This window comes from Lepidochelys olivacea, assembly GCF_965140295.1.
Source record: "Lepidochelys olivacea isolate rLepOli2 genome assembly, chromosome: 10".
Taxonomy (NCBI): Eukaryota; Metazoa; Chordata; order Testudines; family Cheloniidae; genus Lepidochelys; species Lepidochelys olivacea.
In genome coordinates this window covers 71,319,632-71,338,023 of record NC_140420.1, presented here as the reverse complement: position 1 = coordinate 71,338,023, position 18,392 = coordinate 71,319,632, and the positions used below count along the sequence as shown (strand labels likewise).

General features: G+C 46.7%; 1 protein-coding gene across 6 annotated transcripts in view; it reads right to left on the bottom strand.

Moving 5' to 3' along the window:
• NTRK3 (neurotrophic receptor tyrosine kinase 3) overlaps positions 1 to 18,392 on the bottom strand; it is a 328,552-nt gene that overhangs the window by 17,177 nt on the left and 292,983 nt on the right. For all 6 annotated transcript variants that reach the window (XM_084640450.1, XM_084640449.1, XM_084640451.1 and 3 more), the window contains one exon: positions 2,222 to 2,380. In XM_084640450.1, coding sequence (XP_084496576.1) covers positions 2,222 to 2,380 — 159 coding nt within the window. The remainder of the gene's footprint in view (positions 1 to 2,221; positions 2,381 to 18,392) is intronic.

Sequence of the window (18,392 nt, the reverse complement as noted above, 5' to 3'; positions counted from 1 at the left end):
CTTTAGAGAGGAAGCAAGGTTTAGATTTAGCCAGTAGGGCTAGCTTTGGGTCTTCAGGTGGTCTTTCACTAGCCATGTGCCCTATTCCATCTTCCCCTCAGCGAGGGTCTCATCTAGTGTTTAGCAGAACGTCTAAAAATGCTCATTTTAACTTTAACCAGCCAACAGCCAGATAAAATCTAGACTTGTGTCCCCTGTAGATGTCCCGGAGTGGAGAAGGTGTGTCCCAGACCTGCTCATCCTCATTAAAAGTGAATCTAAGATCTGGTGGAGTCAGTTCTCCAGAGGCCCCTGGACTCTGCATGAGTCTCCACAGCTTGCTTCTAACCAGCAGGCCAACAGCAAACACATCCCTAACATTTGGGAAGATTTAATGTGCAATGTCTTGCACAAGTTGCCTATGAATTCTCTCCTTTGAGGAGAAAAGGGAAAGGGACAGAGGAAAGACAGGGTCAGGTAAAGATGGAGGTGACTATGGTTACAAGTCACCCTGTCTGGATGTGGCAGTACTATTCCTAGCCCAACAGTACCAGCTTTATATGTTCAAAGCGCTGTTTAAGGTTAGTAGATGGGTTAGTTTGATTATCCCCATTTCACAGATGGGGAAACTGAGACAGGTGCAGAGACATTTGTGCGGTCTGGGTTCCAGCATGACAGCTCATCCATGTGGGATGTATGTACACTCATTTGTGTGTGTGCGTGTGTATTTATCTCCAAGGCAAATGCAAGAGCAGCTCATTAAGTATCATAACAAATGGCTTCTGTGATCATTTCTCTCACGCTTTGTGTCTCTAAAATGTTTGTGCGTACTGCTTCAGGAAGGGCACTGAGCTCACAAATGGGCAAGTATCAGCGATGTAAAGAAGCACCTTGGATAGTCCCTCTCTGCACTCACTCAATTAAGGGATCTGTGTCCGGAAAGCAGAAAATGCACATTTCTTGTTAAAAGAGGTAACTTTTCTGGAATCCATTAGACACACAATAGGATAAAATGTGCACGTTTCCTGGGCACAGCTCTGTCACTGCACTCAGACGTGAGCTGGAGCACTGCCTGCTGTTCCAGACCTGCCTCCCCTGGATGTAACTGACCTGCAGCAACCCCTACTAGCCCAGTTCTGAGAGTGCTTCTGTGCTTATCTAGCCAAACAAAGTGGTGGGTATGTTGCTAAATCATGGTTTTGGGCATCAAGGGACCTGGGATCTATTCTCAACTCTGTCACTGTGTCAGGCTCTTTGCCTCAGTTTCCCTATCTGTGAAATAGGGATAATAGCTATCCCTCTGAAAGGTGCTTTAAATTCTATGCCTAAAAAGAGCCATAAGAGTGGCAAGCATTAATTACCACTGTTATTGTGAACATCTGGGAGATGACCCGCAAACTCAGTACACTGATTGCTCTGAAAGCCTTGTTGCAAAGAGGGCAATGGAAGGAGAACAGCCCTTCTCCCCATGAGCAATAATGTTCCATTTTTATGGCCAGATCTGTCCCTCCCGCATTCGCCCACAACTCCCACTGGGGTCAATGGGAGTTGTACATGAACATACAAGGGAAGTGCCTGGACCATAGGTGTTCGTTGTGCATTGGTATTTCCCAATTTTTCCCCACTTTGGGGTGCACACTGAACAGCCTGACCCAGCTTTCTATAAATATTGGGGTCCACCCCATCCCTGCCCCTCGCCACCTGCAGCCCTCGCTGTGACCAACATTTTACATACCCGAGGTTGGGAATTCTGCTGGAAATAATTTACTTGCAACAAGCTGCTCCTTAAAGTCAGCCCAGCCAACCCAGTGCCAGTGTTGGGTGCATTAGCCCCCATGTACCTTACTTTACTTGTGGCTGACTCAAACCTAGGAGGAAGGGGCAGGGAGTGGAATGGGAGGAATTATGGGTTGGGGGCTCTTCTCAAAGTAAGAGCCTCTGTCAGGCTACATTTCCCAGATGGAAGCCATGGCTTCACCTAGCCCTTCCTCTGCGAGGCCATGACGCTGTTATGGACAATGGCACCCAAGGTGGGGGAGGGCTAGGACTTCCTCCTGAGAATGTGGAAGGCGGTGGTGTACCCCGGCTTCCAAGATGGATAAGGGAGGCGAAATAACCCACCTCCAGATCTCAAAGTGCCCGAAACTTCCTGCAAGAAGCATGCTGTGTGACTATGCTCCTTTCCATCATGTCTCGCCTCATCTCCCCTCCCCAGCCAAAGATGCTATGGTTTATCCTGTACCTCTGTGTTTGAGAGCTGGAACCAGGGCTGCTTCCCATATGTGAAGATCTCCCAGAGGATCACCCCAAAGCTCCACACGTCACTCTCTGTTGTGAACTTCCGGTACATGATGCTCTCAGGGGGCATCCAGCGGATGGGCAGCATGGTGTGTCCTCCAACCTGCATGGGGACAAAGGCACAGGCAAATCTATCAGAGCCATAAGAGAGGGGAAAGGCTTCACTTAGAGCAGGCTACCCATGTGGATGCTCAGACAGGCTAGGCAAGCTAACTCCTCCCTCTAACCCACACACACTCACCCATCAATGCAAACTGGCTAATATCCTAATATGACAGATTGGAAGTGAAATATATTGAGATAAATGATGAGCTCCAAAGATTTCCCTCTTCCCAAACCTGACGTACAAAGTAACACAACAAAATGCCTAGAACGTGTTCAACTGCTGATGAAGCAACAAAAGGCAGGAAATGTACGGTCTAAACCAAAGTGCTATCCTTAGCCTTCCTGGGCCTAGATATTGCAGAGTGAATGGCATATTCGGCTTTATGACTGAAATACATAGAAATACGTACAGCAGAGGTATGTCAATGTTCTTTATAGCTTTCCTGCTGCCTAGGACAGCCTCAAACCGGTTTGGGCTCCTATTAAATAACTGCACAAAGGGGTGTTCACCCAGAAAATTGCACCAGGAATCCACTCAGAGACAAGCAACTGCAGGTGCAAAAGCACAGTCAGTGGATGAAGGCTTGGCCTTCAAATTCTTAGATACCATGGTGATGGGCGCAGCATAAGAACCTATTCACAAAGTAAAGTCCTCCCCTTCACAATGTCTGAAATCTGTGGAGCCCTTGAAATAACAGCCTGAGACTATTCCTCCGAGGAATGCTGGGCAGGGAAAGCATTTTTGGGACAGAGTTCCCCCATTGCCAGTACATTTCAGTCCAACGGGGAAGTACGCAAGCAGCAGCAGCAGCAGGCAAGCAGAAGGAATTGCCTTGTCCTTGCTAGAGATTTTTGTACAACTCGAAGTCTCTTAGTAGAACCAGATTCTCTCTGTTCTGTCTTTCAATACAGGAATCACCATCTGCAGGGGGAATAACTAATTGATAGGAGTTTTGAACAGCAGGTGTTGAGAGCAGTATGGCTCCGTGTCTCTGGCATTCATCTCTTGCGAGGGTAGAGTATCCCAGAGACTACCATTTTTTTGGTACTGATGCTGCGAGAATTCCTTCTGTGTGAGTGTGTGTCTGCACGCGGACGCTTGGGAAGCTCTTGTCATACTATTACGGATACCGAGCAGTGCAAGCAGGGAAGTTCAACCATGTGGCAGCTGCAATGAAGCGGCTGGAGTCTTCCTCGGTCTCTGGAGATGAGCAGAGGCAAAGACTGCTGCTTCTTGGGACAGGGGCCGGAGTGCCTGACCTGAAATTTCAGCAACACAGGGCAGCCTGCATGCAGGGTGCTGCTGCTGCCATTTGTGGAAAGAGGGCTGGTGTATGTTTTTGTAAGTAAACAGATGACACAAAGACAGTACCCTGACTCCATGTCATTGGTTTCCCACCCAAAGAGAAACCATCCTGCCAGGCCCCCAGTTTCAGTTACTGCTCTGTCAAGGGGGCAACAGTACTCAAAAAGAAAACGCTTTGCAAGTCCCTGCTTTCCTCACGAATTCTGAAACCTCCCCTGCTTCATTAGATTGCTGCTAGTGATAAAGCGGTGTCAGTAAAGAGGCAAGCTACAGCACTGAGCTACAGAAACAATTTAATAGGAGGTGTTCAAAGTAAGTTATGACATGGGTAATACACAGGGCAGAGAGAGCCCTTAACCAGGAAGTGCTGTTCCAAACTTCCCCAGAGTTTAATGGGGTGCAGATTCAGTCTCTCAGAGTTCTATCAACTGGCCCCATCTCTAGTTCTTAGTACAGCCTAATTTTACCAGAAATACGATAAAGTCTCAAAACGATCTTTCACTTTAATGTGCGCAGATGCTCAAAACTGCAATTCGCGAGGTTGAAAAGCTTATTGTATCTCCACACCTCCCAGTTAGAGATCCATCTTTGGCTGAAATACTCTCCGTTTGCTGCCTTGAACCCCCAGGAATGCTATTCCTATTGCAACTGGAAAGACTTCTTCCTCTGTTCCTTTTAAATCTTGGCTGCGATTTTAGCTCTTTCCTGCACTTCCAGCTTTTATGACTTGCTTTCCCTTATTTTGAAGGGCTCCAAGGAAATTCTTTGTCAACACAACATGACATATATCCAAGCTGGTTAGTGAAAATTATTTTGTGCTAATGTTTGGCTCTCCGCACTCCTTTAGTAGCACTGACTCCGTTTTCCAACAATCCTGAAATCATTGCAGAGCTCTGTAAATCTGCCCTATCTTGGCGCTTGTTCGACATACAAGTAGTGAAATATATATTGTGTGCATTTAACTTCCTTTTGAACTAGATCCGGGCCAGTCAGGAAGTTTGTGTGCCAGATCCTCAGCTGGTATAAACTGGTGTGTAGCTTCCTTGGCTTCAATGCAACTACAACAATTTATACCAGCTGAGGATCTGGCTCTGAAAGTAGAGAAATGAACCAACAGTCCATCTCATCTCTAATGAGCCAAATCATGAGCCAAGTCATTGGCCTTCTCTAGACACACATTGGGGAAAAATTACCCATAAAGTGAAATACAAGGTCAGCTGTTGTCCCAAGGATGTAACGACAGAATGTTGGCTTAGTTAATCTGTTCACAGACTTGCAGTGCCAAGGGGCTCATCTCATCTCATCTCTGTACTTCATGTGCAACTATTTGTTATTGAAAAAAATACCAATAATTCCTTAGGAAGATGGACGTAGGCAAAAACAAAAGACTCTGGAGCCCAAAATATGCCCAACCTAGAGCTGTATGTAAGGGTTTCTTGGGAGTTCTGTATTTCAGAAGGATAGCAGCTTTCAGTGGACCCAGAGTTAATGTAATACCTGTCATTTTACGTTTTCGAAGCACAGCCATTAACTCCTCACCAGCCATGTACAAGGTTGATTAGGGATATAAATTATAATCCCAATTTCACAGATGGGGAAACTGAAGCACAGAGAGGGGATAGGACTTTGCCTGAGGTCACACAGTCAGTCATGGCAGAGCTGGGTATTGAAAACAGGAGTTCCTGGATCTCAGCCCTGTGCTCAGTCTACTATGCCCCGCTGCTTGCTAATATTGCAAATGTTATAATCTAGAATTGAGAGCAGACAGATTGGACTGCATAGGCAATACTACATAAACTGGCATGTGGCCTGGATAACAGAAGATCCTCCTTACACCATGTGCTGGCTACAACAGACTTTGCACTTCGGGGGTTCTTCCCTGTTCTTAACCTCTGCCTCCCACTGTATAATCACATAAGCGTGATTCCCAGGCCTGTTCACTGTACCTGGGACCACCTGGAGTAGCATGCATTGGCAAAAGCACTGGAGAGAAATGAGGCTATTAAACAAACCTGTCTACAAAACAGACTATTTTTCCTTTTGCAGAGCCAATTTACATTTCATGTCCTTGGCTCTGGAGAGAATCATTACGGATCTTTATAGGGAAGATGAAAGTTTGTTTCAATCAATCCACAGTTTACTGAGACAGAGCCCAGGGTGGCAGTTTCCTGCAATAACAGTGATCATGCAGGCTGACTCCTTGTCAAGAGACTGCTGCTTCAAAATCATTTCTGAAAGATTCCTGTCACTCTCTTCTCCACCCTCCACCACTCCCACCCAGAATGAGACAGGATAGAGCTAGAAAAGAGCTCTTCTGAAATCCAGACCTGTCTCCCTGGGGCAATGCAGAATTGTCCAGTGCAGTCTTCAAAGTCCCAAATGATGCAACTCCCACAACTCCCGTTGAGAGACGTTCTACAACCCGGTTACAGGTTTCACTCTCAAGAAGTTTATCCTGACATTGAGCCTAAATTCTTCCTTTCTTCTCTTTTGCTCCAAAAGAACCCCATCCTCCTTTCTATTTAAACTCTCTGTATCATTGCTACAAATAACTATTGCCCTTGAGGAATTCCACCATGATTTCAACAATTTCCATCCCACCATCAACCTCAGCCTAGACCAATCCACACAAGCGGTCCATTTTCTGGACACTACTGTGCTAATAAGCGATGGTCACATAAACACCACCCTATACCGGAAACCTACTGACCGCTATTCTTACCTATATGCCTCCAGCTTCCATCCAGGACACACCACACGATCTACTGTCTACAGCCAAGTTCTAAGATACAATCGCATTTGCTCCAATCCCTCAGACAGAGACAAACACCTACAAGATCTCTGTCAAGCATTCTTAAAACTACAATACCCACCTGCTGAAGTGAAGAAACAGATTGACAGAGCCAGAAGAGTACCCAGAAGTCACCTACTACAGGACAGGCCCAACAAAGAAAACAACAGAACGCCACTAGCTGTCACCTTCAGCCCCCAACTAAAACCTCTCCAGCGCATCATCAAAGATTTACAACCTATCCTGAAAAATGATCCCTCACTCTCAGATCTTGGGAGACAGACCAGTCCTCACTTACAAACAGCCCCCCAACCTGAAGCAAATACTCTCCAGCAACCACAAACCACACAACAAAAACACTAACCCAGGAACCTATCCTTGCAACAAAGCCCGATGCCAACTCTGTCCACATATTTATTCAAGTGACACCATCATAGGACCTAATCACATTAGCCACGCCATCAGGGGCTCGTTCACCTGCACATCTACCAATGTGATATATGCCATCATGTGCCAGCAATGCCCCTCTGCCATATACGTTGGCCAAACTGGACAGTCTCTATGCAAAAGAATAAATGGACACAAATCTGACATCAGGAATCATAACGTTCAAAAACTGGTAGGAGAATACTTCAGTCTCTGTGGCCACTCAGTAAAAGATTTAAGGGTGGCAATTTTGCAACAGAAAAGCTTCAAAAACAGACTCCAATGAGAAACTGCTGAGCTTGAATTAATATGCAAACTAGACACCATTAACTTGGGTTTGAATAGAGACTGGGCGTGTCTGGGTCATTACACATATTGAATCTATTTCCCCATGTTAAGTATCCTCCTCACACCTTCTTGTCAACTGTCTAAATGGGCCATCTTGATTATCACTACAAAAGGTTTTTTCTCCTGCTGATAATAGCTCATCTTAACTAATTAGCCTCTCACAGTTTGTATGGTAACTTCCAATTTATCTGTATGTATATATATTTCTTCTTACTACATGTTCCATTCTATGCATCTGATGAAGTGAGCTGTAGCCCACGAAAGCTTATGCTCTAATAAATTTGTTAGTCTCTAAGGTGCCACAAGTCCTCCTGTTCTTTTTATAGCACCAAAGAGCCCTAGTTGTGCCCAGGACCCCTAGTAGCACCTGTGCTAGTTCAGGGATCAGCAACCACTGGCACGCGGCCCACCAGGGAAAGCCCCTAGTGGGCCGGGCCAGTTTGTTTATCTGCAGCGTCCGCAGGTTTGGCCGATCGCAGCTCCCACTGGCCGTGGTTCACCGTTCCAGGCCAATGGGGGCTGCAGGAAGCGGTGTGGGCTGAGGGATGTGCTGGCAGCCCTTCCCGCAGCCCCCATTGGCCTGGAACGGTGAACCACGGCCAGTGGGAGCTGCGATCGGCCAAACCTGCGGACGCTGCAGATAAACAAACCGGCCCGGCCCGGCAGGGGGTTTCCCTGATGGGCCGTGTGCCAAAGGTTGCCGATCCCTGTGCTAGTTGCTGTATAAACACACAACCTATTTGCAGCCTTCCCCCATCCCCACCTTAGTGGTGGCCGAACCTAGCTGGACAGCTTTAGCTCTTACTTTTTCTCTCTAAATCAACGTCTCCAGCTTTCATATCCTTTCCATTGCTCTGCTCCTTCCAATACTTTCCTGGTAACGTGATGCCCACAAATGAATGCAGCCTGCGGTGCATTTGCTTCAGAGCTGTGGAGAACTGTCTTTTGATAACACAGCCATCTTAGAATCAGAATAAACCACTCTCAAGGTCATGCACTGTTCTATAATCACACATTTCCAATGGCCCAGGGCACCTGGCCTTTTCTTTGGGGCCTCATTAAACATCCGAGACAGCAGATTGCAAGATAGCAGGCCACTCCCTGAGAGTGGCTTATTGCTGTATTAGAGCTGAACCTCAGGGAAATGCGGAAGGTTCATGAAAGGCCAGGATTAATGGCCATTAGGGAGAGGGATAATTAGTTAATGCTAGTATAGCACTTTGAAGATGTAAAGCTATATAAGTGCTATGTACGATTATTATTATAAGGCTCCAGGTTTGACTGCCAGGAAGGAAGCCTGGTGTCTGGGGAAAGAAGTCTCCTTGTCCCAGCTTTCTGATTAGGAAGGACTAAAAAGACATGCCATCCCTAGTGAGTGTGGCCATACAGCAGCAAGTCACGGAGAAGCTTGCCAAGGTAGTGCAGTGTTTCAGACAAGGAGGCGCTTGGATGGACTCTCTTAGATGTAGCCAAAACTAAAGACAGGCCTGGGCCAAAACCCTAGCCCAGAACTCCCGTGAACTTTGGATCTAGGGTTTTTGGTTCTGATCCCCACTCTGGAGATAAGAGCCAGCAGGTGAGTTAGGATCCAGAATCCAACTCCTCCAAACACCCTCTAACTGAGCCTGACCCAAATTTGTGATCCAGGTCTAGCGGAAACTGTTCAATGTACACAGGGCATCGCTTGGAAGGAGGAAAGCTCACATGGCTGGCATTCATTTGGGAGGCCTCTGCTCTTGTCGCTTTTGCTGGTGCCTCACGGAAAAGCTACTCAGGTCTGAACCACAGAAAATGTGTCTCTTTAAATGAGGCAGTTTTCTGGTGAATTTCACCTTTTGTGTGCTGCAAGGTTAGATGTTGTTTGCTTGATTTCTTCCTGGATGAGGTAGGGGGAATTAGAGAACTTGGTGCCATCTCCCTGCCTGTTTGGTTTGTGAGTGCAGTTGAATCCATTCAGCAAATTAATTCCTTTTAAACCTGGTGACAGGACACATGCTCTTTGGTTGCTGTCTCAACTCTGTTGTGTGTGGGGGTTGAAGCAGGGCTCTCCTTTAATTGCACAACTGGCTGACTTCCCAGGCTGGGATGGGATGGAACATGTGCGCATGTCCTTTAGAACCTCAGCACCAAAAGCACCTGAAGATTCTCACCTCTGGACCTTCTTCCAACAACCAGATGTGTCCCCCATCAGGACGCGTTCATTTCTGCTAAGGACAATACTTGCTGTTCAGTAATCTAGAGCAGTCTTGAGTAAATAAAAATGGCAGGTGCCTGGCTCTTCTTCTGAGAGGACGTCAGAGCAGAGCGAATGCAGCTAAGATGCAGGAAAAACCTCTGCATTTGGCTATGCTGCCACTTAAAACAAAACCAAGTGATGCTGCCATCTGTCCACCACAGCAGGTTGTGATTTTGTGAGTGCTCACAAGCTAAGCAGGGTTGCCCTTTGTAAGGGTTGGGATGGAAGACCCCTCAGAAATTCCTAGTGTTGCTGAAAATCCAGAAAGGGGCAGCCTTCCCTGGGAGTCTGTGCTGAATCCAATGCCTTAGTGTGGCGCTAGTAGATACCGTGCTGCTGGAAGTGCCAGTTTTCAAATTAGATGTAAAAGTGAGACCCTCTGTGTTCATTAAGGATTCCAGGGCACTTTGTTCAAGGGCAGGGTGTTAGCCCTGATGTCCTGGCTAATTTTCAGCTACATTCTGCTTCTCGAAATATTCCCTGCAGACATTACACTTCTTTTTTCTTTTCTAAACTGTCTTGCTGCTTTGCTATTAAACAGCTGGCATGTTCCACCCCAGAGGTAGCTGCATTTAAGTGCATATGGGTGTGTGGGTATTCATTTGGAGTTGGGGGAGATGGAATTCCATTTTACCATGTATGTATTTATACATGATGAAATGCCCTAGAGAAATGTAAGACGATATTATCATCAACAATGGCACTGTAACCTCAAATTAAAAGTAAACAGTTCCTTGTTTCATTCCTTTTTGCAAGAAAAATCAAATGGAAAGGATCCCACTCAATAGAGAGGCTGCTGTTTGGTACCAGAACGTCACTTGCCCTTATAAATGTGTGAAAAAGACTCGGAAAGACTGCAAGGCAGATGCGTAACTCAATGTGGTCCAGCTCCAAAGCTGCAACAGAGGTCCCAGATTCATGCAGGCAAAGCCTCTGAGTTATGTAGATGTTCCTAACACAGGTCCTCTCACCAGCCCCAACTTGCCTTCAGAATTACACGGATCTCTCCTATCTGAACACACTAGCTGGAGGGGGAGTATCCTGTGTCATCATGAAGACTTTGCAAAGCAATTCCCCTGATTGGGGACCTCCTGCTGCTGCTCTACTTTGCAGTCCATGCTCTTTCCCCGTCAACAGAACCTCTCACTGCAAATGTCAGGCTTGCTGCTCCTTGCAAAGAGCAGATCAGACAGACTGCCCCTCCTCCTTTCTTGCCCTGCTTTAGCCCTTCCATGTAACCTAAATTCTTTCCTGGGCACAGCTCAGGCCTACAGCAGGGGAGAGGACACACTGCACTCAGGGCTTTTAAGCTCTTGTTCTTCATCCATGATCCAGCAGGACAGGCGAGAGACTTGGGGTCTTGTGACTTCACTCAGTCAGATGGTCCCGGCTGCTGCAGCCAGAGTGGAGAATTAACTATCGCCTTCCCCCCAAAAAACGAACAAACACCAACTGATTTTCTTCAGCCTCTTGTGTCTCCTTGATGCAGCTGCTTTGCATTCCCTGCACTGCCCATGGGGATGCCAGTTGCAGCCTTTGCACTAATCTCCAGTGTCTTTGTGTAACGATTACACAGCCAGCTCTGCACGCTCATGGCTTCACACAGCAGGCCTTGCGTCCTGCCTGGATGTCAATAGCTGCAGGCAGCTTATATCTTATAGGGCAAAAACTGGGCCAGGTTCATAGCTCGCAGTGAAGTGCCCTGCACATGTTGACAGTGTCTGTGTTTACAAATAGGCATGGCCTCTCCTAACCAGACAGTAGCTGGCACCTGTGTCCCCTTACTTGTCACGAGGTGGGAGGATGCAGTGCCCTGGCTGTGAGGTGAGGAGAGGAGGCTGGAATCACCTCTACTGGAACAGGGAACTAAATGCACTTCTCATAAGGTGGATGTAGAGAGCTGGATATACCTGCTATGAGATAGGGGGAGATGACCAGATAAAGTTACTGCAAGGTCAGGAAGGAGGCGAGACAAGCCTCCTGGAGGCAGATGGACTATTTGTTCCCTCCAGACTCGCATTCTGTGTTTAAATACACGTCTAAAAATAAAGCCTCCCATTGACATTGTTTTTCCTTACTTCATTTAACAATCCGGTTGGTTTATGACCCGAATTCTGAATCAGGTGGAATTCAGAAGTGTAATTTGCAAGCCAGGACCCCGTCCTTTTCACCCTTCCCCGTCTCTGCTCCTTTGAGTTTGTTTCAATCCCACGGTTTTCAGCATTCCTAATGAGCCATTAACAAGCTGCCAATTACTTATGCAAATGAGGGGGAGCAGACATGGAGGGGTGGCTGTAGCTAGAGGTAAAGTCTGCTGCCTCAGAATGGCCTGAGATAAATCATTGCTACTCTAAGAGCTGCCTGCATCCAGGATTGCTCTCTCTCTTATTACCTGCCGCCTAGAAATGCCAGAGGTAACATGGAGAGAGGTTACAAAATGGGAAATAGAGGATTAATCTCACAGATATTTTAAATTATGTTTGCCAAGAACACAGACAAGAACTCAGCGTGCCCAAACCACAGCTCAACCCTCCCCTCTTGTTCCCAGAGCTCAGACATCAGCACCTACTGCTATGAATGAGCTAGGCTAATCATATGCACATATGCAAAGGAGCAAGATCCAGCATTTTGCTTTTGCTTCCAAAACGATGCCTCAAAAATAGTACCTTCTGAGCACGTGTGGTGTTTTACACCTCACAGTCATATTTTGTTCAGCTGGGGAGGCAGCTGGTCCTGCAAACTGTCCCAGGTGCAGCCCGGACACAAGCCAAATGCCTGGAGTAACAGCAAGGAAAGCCTTTCTCAGCTCTGGTTTGCAAAGTGCTCAGTGCGGCCACCAGCAATGCTACCATCTTCATAACCACATCCGCTACTACAGACACCACGTCCCAGGCACTGCCCCAACTGCGCAGGGAAAAGGCTGCATAGGTGAACAGAAGTACCTAATATCCATGCAATGGAATGTCTTCCAGCTGTATCCCACTTTAATAAAGAGGTGTGGCCCATGGAAGCTACCGGTACCAGCATGTAATGCTCCATATTGACCCAAGATACTAGTGGTCCCAGTGTGTAATTTTCTATCATGCGCTGAGAAGCTAATGTTGCTTGGATAAAGATGGAAATTTGCATGAGTCTCTAGGGGCAGCCCCCAGGGTTTAGTGATAAGGGTTCCTGTGAGGGACACTGGAGAACTCTGCAGGCCATTGTGGCCTGCTGACCAACACTTTGGCTACCCCTGATGTTATCCAAACCCCTCCAACCACCTTCTCTTTTGCTTTACACTCTCCCAGCATCATTCTGGCATTAGGCCAACTGACATCTCTTTGGGGCTGAGTATTACCAGCCTTCAGACTGATTTTAAAGTCTCCCATATCTGCAAGATCATACAAGCGCATATGTTTTGGAGCCGGCACTACATCATCACATCATGCGTTGTGATGCAACCTGACAGTGACCTGATAATACAGTGATGGGTGTGTCAGGGATCAACAGCTAATCAGACAGACGGGCGATAAGTCAAAACAGCAGGCTGCAAGCAATGTCTTCTACATGCCTCATCTCGGGGCATGAACTGTGGAGTTTTATGTCAGTAGATCCTTGCTCAGTAATATGCAAGTAAACTCACAAAATGGGCTGAGGTATGAAGCTCAAAAAACTGCAGTGGTAAAACAAATTGCATGTGTTACCGCTACATGCAAAGACAGTGTCATCTTGGTATCTCTTAATCTCTCCTCTCCATTACCCCTTTCTCTCTGTCCTGCCCAGGACACCCTCTCAGGAGCAATGATGCCCGTTTTTCATCTGCAGCCAGATCAACTCCTGACTGAAGAGTATACATGATTTAGAGAAGGCTCCATTACTTAACTTCTGGATGCTGGATAATCAGTTCAACTTCCTTGGCATTAATCATAATAATTTTCAAAATTCATTAGGGTTGATTGTTTGGAAATCTATTTCCTATTAATGTCAGTTTCACTGAGCTCACGCCTGGCAGCCAGAGACAGAAATGTCCTGGTGGCTTAAAGACAGAAATTTAACACAATGTAGGGCCTGGGAACCCCATGATACATAAATCCCTTTCTATATGTGAAACAGTTACTCTGGAGGGAGACCTGAAAGCTCCCGGCGTTGTCCTCTATGTTGAACCCAGCTGCACTGCAATGTTGTGATGTTAGCACATCATGCTGCAATGGAACATCGTAGAACCATAGAAATGTAGGGCTAGAAGAGATCTCAAAAGGTCATGTAGTCCATCCCTCTGGGCTGAGGTAGGACCAAGTATACCTAGACCATCTCTGACAGTTGTTTGTGGCATTCCCAACACTGGAGGTTTTTAAGCACAAGTTGCACAATCTCCATAGGTAACCCATTCTAGGTCTTAACTATACTTATAGTTAGAAATTTTTTCCTAATATCCAATCTAAATCTCACTTGCTACAAACTAAGCTGATTACTTCTTGTCCTACCCTGGGTGGATACTGTACCAGCCCATAATAACTTAATAAACTCGCTGGGTCAGATATTAAAAACTGCACAGATGTACCTCTCATGCATACAGTTGCGTGCCTAAACTGCATATGCAGTTTCCTAAATTGTGTGTGCAAACAAGAGATGTGTGTGAAAGTGTGTATAAAAATTAAAGGGCTATTTCAAAAATCTGCCCCTTATTGTTCTGCAAATGTAGCAGAAGTTTTAGCCTACAAAGCTTTAGTGCTTCCCCAAGGTGATGGATCCTTTAGAAATATGATAGGTAGACAGTCCCCATTAAATCAGGGCCATCTCATCAAAATCCATTCGGTCACATTTAGTCAATCTTTTGTGGGCCAACAACTACAGGACAGTTCCTTACTGTACCTCTGCTAGTGCTTTGTCCTCTCCAGTCTATTTAAACATCCTGGGTGACGGTGCTTTCACCCCTCCCCTTAGGATGAGATTCTCACTCTGTTTTAAAACAGTGGGTTATCAGCTTGAAAACCTCAAAGAAATATTGAGCAACTTCAGACTGAAGTTGCTTTTGATTGCTGGCCTAGTCAAATACCAGTTATTGGCAGAGAAGGCCTGGATGGCATGTCAACCAAACACACTACATCCCATGTCAGAATAAAGATCTCAACATTCAGGATTGCAACATCACACCCACTAATGATGTGATTAAACTAGCCAATGCCATTAGGGAAGCAATGCCTGCTTTGACACTGGTCAATGCGGGAGAAGTATGAGGAAAGCAGAACCAGGGTTAAGGCAGCGCTAGAGAGGATTTGGAGCACACACATTTTAGACACTGTGATGATGCTGTGATTTGATATGTGATGCTAATGGCTGCACTTCCTGAGGCCAAGCAAGGTGAATGCTCCGCACTGGATGGAGCTCTTTTCTTGCATGTCCCAGACGACTATAATGCATGGGCAAAAGTGCTGGGGCACAGAAACAGGAGGCTGCAGGACGTGACAGCACCTACAGAAAAGTGGAAGCAGAAGGGGACAGTTGCTGGAGGTGTCTGAGTGAGTTACAAGAGGGCAGCAGCATCAGAAAAATGGAGAGCTCAAAGCACCACTAGGGGGAGCAGTAGCCCATGCCGAAGATGGATCTGGGACTTGTTTCTGGAAACCGTTAACAGGCTAATTTTGAATTTTGGGACTACAGTCCCACCCTGTTCCTTTCTATCCAAGCATTTGTCCTCAGAGTATCAGAGTGACTTGCAGTTCACTGTCCTGCTTGGTTATGTCTCCAGAACTTCTCGATAGACCAGAACCCACCGTGTCCAGTGACCTGCTTATCCTAATGGTCTTTTATTAAAACACTTCTCTGAACTTTATTTGGCAAAACAAAACCCAGGAATATTCAGATGCCTGGGTCCTAAATGCCATGAGAGCTAGGAAGAACTAAGAGGCCATTTCAGATATTGCTGTCTGACATCTCCTGCACCATAGGCTCCCTTTCCTGAAGCCAACCGGAGGCCCTGAGCCATCCAGCCCCTAAAGGGATGCATTTTGCTAAACCCACTCCCTGGTGGGACAGAAATGAAAGCTTTTGCTGGAAGCCTGTGTTGCCCCTGAATAGTCAGCTGTCTTAACTAGATGAATCTTTCGGATGTCTCTCTGGACACCATCTCTCCATTAGGGTTAGCCACAAGAGGAAGGACGGAAGGAGAGAAAGAAATACAGAAACCGCTAATGTTCAGCTGTGTCTGGTGGGAGGAATGACACAATGCAGATATGCATAAGGCATCATTTCTTCCTAGATTATATCCTTGCTAGGTCATTTACTTAGTGGAGAAGTTTATCTTTAAAAATTATGAGACATATCCTGAGCTGACTTCATTGAAGCTCCTCTGACTTACACCAGCTGAGGATCTGGCCCTATATTTATGTTTCAGGAATTCTGTATACGTGTGTATTACACACATGGACAAGCACACACTGGCCACATATCTATAAACCAAAAACTAAAAGATGTTGTACCAAAGGAATTAGAGTTGGAAAATACCTGCTATGTCCCACTCAGTTTACCACCCCTTTGAGAATGGAGGACTGTCCCCTGATGGACATTTTGATGGCTTCAGCTCTAAACATCCCAAAGGGGCTTCCACCACTTCCCATGTGCAAATACTCCACAGCCAAAACCATCTCACTGTCAAGATTTCCCTGATGTTCACGCTGCCTTTCTTATATCCATCCCATTGCTCCTAGTGATAATTTCCATGTTCAGCCCTAAATAGCACTTCTTTGACACTTCTGAAAACCTGCCGCTTTCCAATATTTGCAGACTGTCATATCCACTCCCTTCGCCGTTGCTTAGCCAAGCTAAACATAGTTAGGCCTTTTAATCTTCATAAATCAATGGCCCCGCATGATTTCTGCTGCTCTTCTCTGAAGTCTTTTGGGTTTGTCAATACCATTCTGGTAATGTGGTGCTGTGGCATGGAGCCTGCCTGCACAAGGAAGTAATATCTGAGGTATGGTTGTAGTAGAGACTTTTAGAGCAGAGACCTATCTCCCTGCTCCTTTATGTGATTGCTCTGTACATTCAGCCTCACAGTGCACTGGCCTTTGTGTTGCCGTATCACACAAGCTCTGTGGTGAACTTCCCCGTCACACGATTCAAAGAGGACAGTGTTTACCCCAAGAAATTAGGATGTGACCTGAGGGGAAATGATACAAGTGCACATTACAGGGGTTTGATTGTGTATGGGACAGAACTGGCTCCACGTGAGATGTGTGATGTTAATGGAATATGTGCTTTATAATCAAAGACACTCTTTCAAACTCTCTCTCTCTCTCTGTGTTTGAATTTAATGCTTGTGAAAATGAGGGACAGGAACCATTAACTAGCGGCAGGCCCAGTGTGGGCAGGTCCAATGTGGCAGGCACAGTGCACTTCAATCCTGATCTTCAGGAACACCTGGTATTACAGTCCTGGGCCCTGACCTGCCGCTACTCAAGTACCTCAGTCCCAACCTGCAGCACATCCTGACCTTCCAGCATTGCATTCTCCTCACATAGTCCTGCTGGTGCTCCGGACCTGTGCCGTACCCTGCTAATCCAGTCCCGTGGCTCTGTCAAAGCCCTGGGCCTCCTGTCCCCCAGCTCTGCGGATGCAATTCAATCCTGAAATGCAGCAACACCTGCTATTCCAGTCCAAAACCTCCTAACACACATAGTTTGTATCTCCTTCCCTCTCCACTGTGTATCTCAGACACCCTGGGTCTGTCTCTTCTCTCTCCTCTCTTCTACATATGGCCTCTCTCCCCACCCCCCAGATCCACCTGGCCCCATTTGAATTTTTAAGCTATTTAACACCCTCCAATATGTGCATAACAAGGTTTTTCACCTGCCCTCTGCTGCCATCCCTCTGCTATTATGACACCAGGTGCTGAAGTGGTAACATGGTGTTTCAGAAGCCTAACACTGGCTTCCATGTGTCAGAACTCTAATTACATGGTAACTAGCGACCTTGTAAGTACAGGGTAATCTATTATATAGCACCAGGGTAAATTATCTGGGTCTTTCTGTCTTCTTCACTACAGCCTTCTCCAAAGATTGAAACACGGCCAGTTAAATGGTAATTAATCTCTGAACCTCTTAGCACCTTCCCATTTTGGTGTTCAGTAACCGGGGAGAGCATGTTATCTCTGCGCAGTGTCAGGGGACTGGCCATGTTGCTATCACTACAGAGCAAGGGTCAACACTTTTTAAATGCATAAAGTTGCTGTGTCAAGACTCTGCAATGCTGTCAGTGAAGCATGAGGTGGCTGCAGCACAACGCAACACACTGTTGCCATGTCAGCCCCTTGGGGAACAGTTTATGACTTGGTTTCCAGAGCCGCTGAGCGCCTGCAGCTCCCGTTGGCTGGACCTGAGGCTGCTCAGCACCTCTGAAAAGCGGCCCATCCATGTCCCTGCACTGAGACTCATCCCAACAAACAACTCTGCTGTGGGACAGGGGTGGGAGAGGGTGGTAGCCCTGTTCAGGGTGAAGAGGAAAGGTTTGCTCTGTGCAGTGCAGTCTGACTGGACATGTCTGTGTGCATACCTGCAGGGAAGGGGAGTTCCTCTGTTTTGAACTGTGCGGCCTGCCCCTTTCTGTGTGGGGTGCAGTATAAATGTCTGAGAGGGACAAATCTGGCTTTGCCCAGTGATACCTGGAAGAAGGAAGGGGTGTGCGGGGGACAAAGCGAGGGGTCACCCTTCCTGATGTGGGAGAAAGGGGTCCAAGATTTCACACAGCCCCATGTGAGAGGTGGTGAGGACACCAGTTGTAGAGCTCTATTAGCCTTCGAGCGAGGGGGAGCGTTGCCAGTAACCGCCACCTATATCCTCGCGCTTTGAGTCACCCTCTGAGCTCATCAAAACCAACAAGAGAGAGACCTGGGCGTTCGCTTTGGAAAACCTGAGGTAAAACGC